Source organism: Marmota marmota, unplaced genomic scaffold (genome assembly GCF_001458135.2).
Source record: "Marmota marmota marmota unplaced genomic scaffold, marMar, whole genome shotgun sequence".
NCBI classification, from domain to species: Eukaryota; Metazoa; Chordata; class Mammalia; order Rodentia; family Sciuridae; genus Marmota; species Marmota marmota.
In genome coordinates, this window is record NW_026000241.1 from 24,271,564 (window position 1) to 24,272,922 (window position 1,359).

The window sequence follows — 1,359 nt, forward strand, 5'->3', positions numbered from 1 at the left end:
AGATCCTTGAGGATGGCTCTGAGCTTTCGCCGTCCCCGGAATCTCAAAAGCTGAGCCGGAGGTCTCTCCCTTCCTTCCCACTGGCTAAAAAGATGGGACTGCACAAAATGTGTGGAAGGCCAGGGAGTCCTCCATCAGAAGAAGAAACTTGAAGTTACAGTTTCTGACGAGGAGAGACTTCGCGTGAGTCTCTCTCTCCAACGCGTCCCAGGTCTGCACCCTTGGGGACCGGCGCATTCCTGCAGTCAGCTTGCAGAAACTTTCTCCCTCTGGCCTCTAATACCTGCTCCGCATTACCGTAATCCAAGAGCACGAGGATGAGACTCTGTGCCATGGATGGCCCCCCATTACGGAGACCTCAAACCCGGTTCCCCTAAACTTTGGGGAAATGTGGACACTCCGATAGATTCTCACAGCGGGACAGTCTTAAAAAGAAATTTAAAAAAAAAAAAAAACAGGCTAAAGGAAAAGCAAGTCTTGGGCGACTTGATCCAATTAGTAAATGCCTAATTGAATTAGTGTCACCTCCATCAGCCAATAGGAGGGACCCCGGGCTGTGGGGCTGCGAAGCCCCTCCCTGGCCGCACATATATAAAGCAGCCAGTGACCGTCTGCAAGTTTCTAAGTGGTCATCTAGACCCACGATTTGGCAATAGGCAGAGCGCAGAAAGGCGCGGGCTGGTGGGTGGATGGGAACAAACATCTAAGTCCTCTTCTTCCCGGGATTTAGTGAGGGTCCTGAGAGGCAAGAGGGACAGGGAAGGAAAAGGAGGGTGCTTGTCGGTCATTTTCCACCATCTGCCTACAAATTCAGTGAGCTTTCCTTGCGGAAAGGACGCTGGATTCAGGGTGCATCGGTGCGCTTTGTAGCGGGCTGGGAGTCCGCAGGTGGGTAGCCCGGGCGCGGGAGGAAGGGGAAGTTACCTTCCCTTCGGAAGAGGGCGCTGGCTCCCCCATCCTGCCTTTATAATAAGGCCACGGGAGGAGAGGAAGCAGCCAGCTGCCGTCTGCGCTTTGCAAAGCATGCAGTTAGGCGAGCAGCTCTTGGTGAGCTCTGTGAACCTACCCAGTGCGCACTTCTACCCGTTGGAGAGTGCGCGAGGCGGCGGCGGCGGAGGGAGCGCCAGCCACCTTCCTGGGGCTGCCCCCTCGCCCCAGAGGCTGGACTTAGACAAAGCACCCAAGAAGTTCTCCAGCAGCCTCTCGTGCGAGGCGGGGAACGGGGAAACTGACGCCAGCGCGGGGGCCCCCGTGGCCATGCTCAGTGACGCCGACGCCGGGGACACCTTTGCCAGCGCCTCTACAGTGACCAAGCCAGGACCCCCGGACGGCCGCAAGGGCTCCCCCTGCGGAGAGGAG

The 1,359-nt window shown here is 57.3% G+C and overlaps 1 protein-coding gene across 1 annotated transcript in view; it reads left to right on the top strand.

Annotated features, from left to right (window-relative positions):
* Positions 1 to 608: 608 nt before the first annotated feature.
* The window catches only part of Eomes (eomesodermin), an 8,106-nt gene continuing 7,355 nt past the window's right edge, over positions 609 to 1,359 (top strand). Inside the window, exon 1 of the mRNA XM_015488944.2 lies at positions 609 to 1,359. Coding sequence (XP_015344430.1) covers positions 1,024 to 1,359 — 336 coding nt within the window. The 5' untranslated portion in view covers positions 609 to 1,023.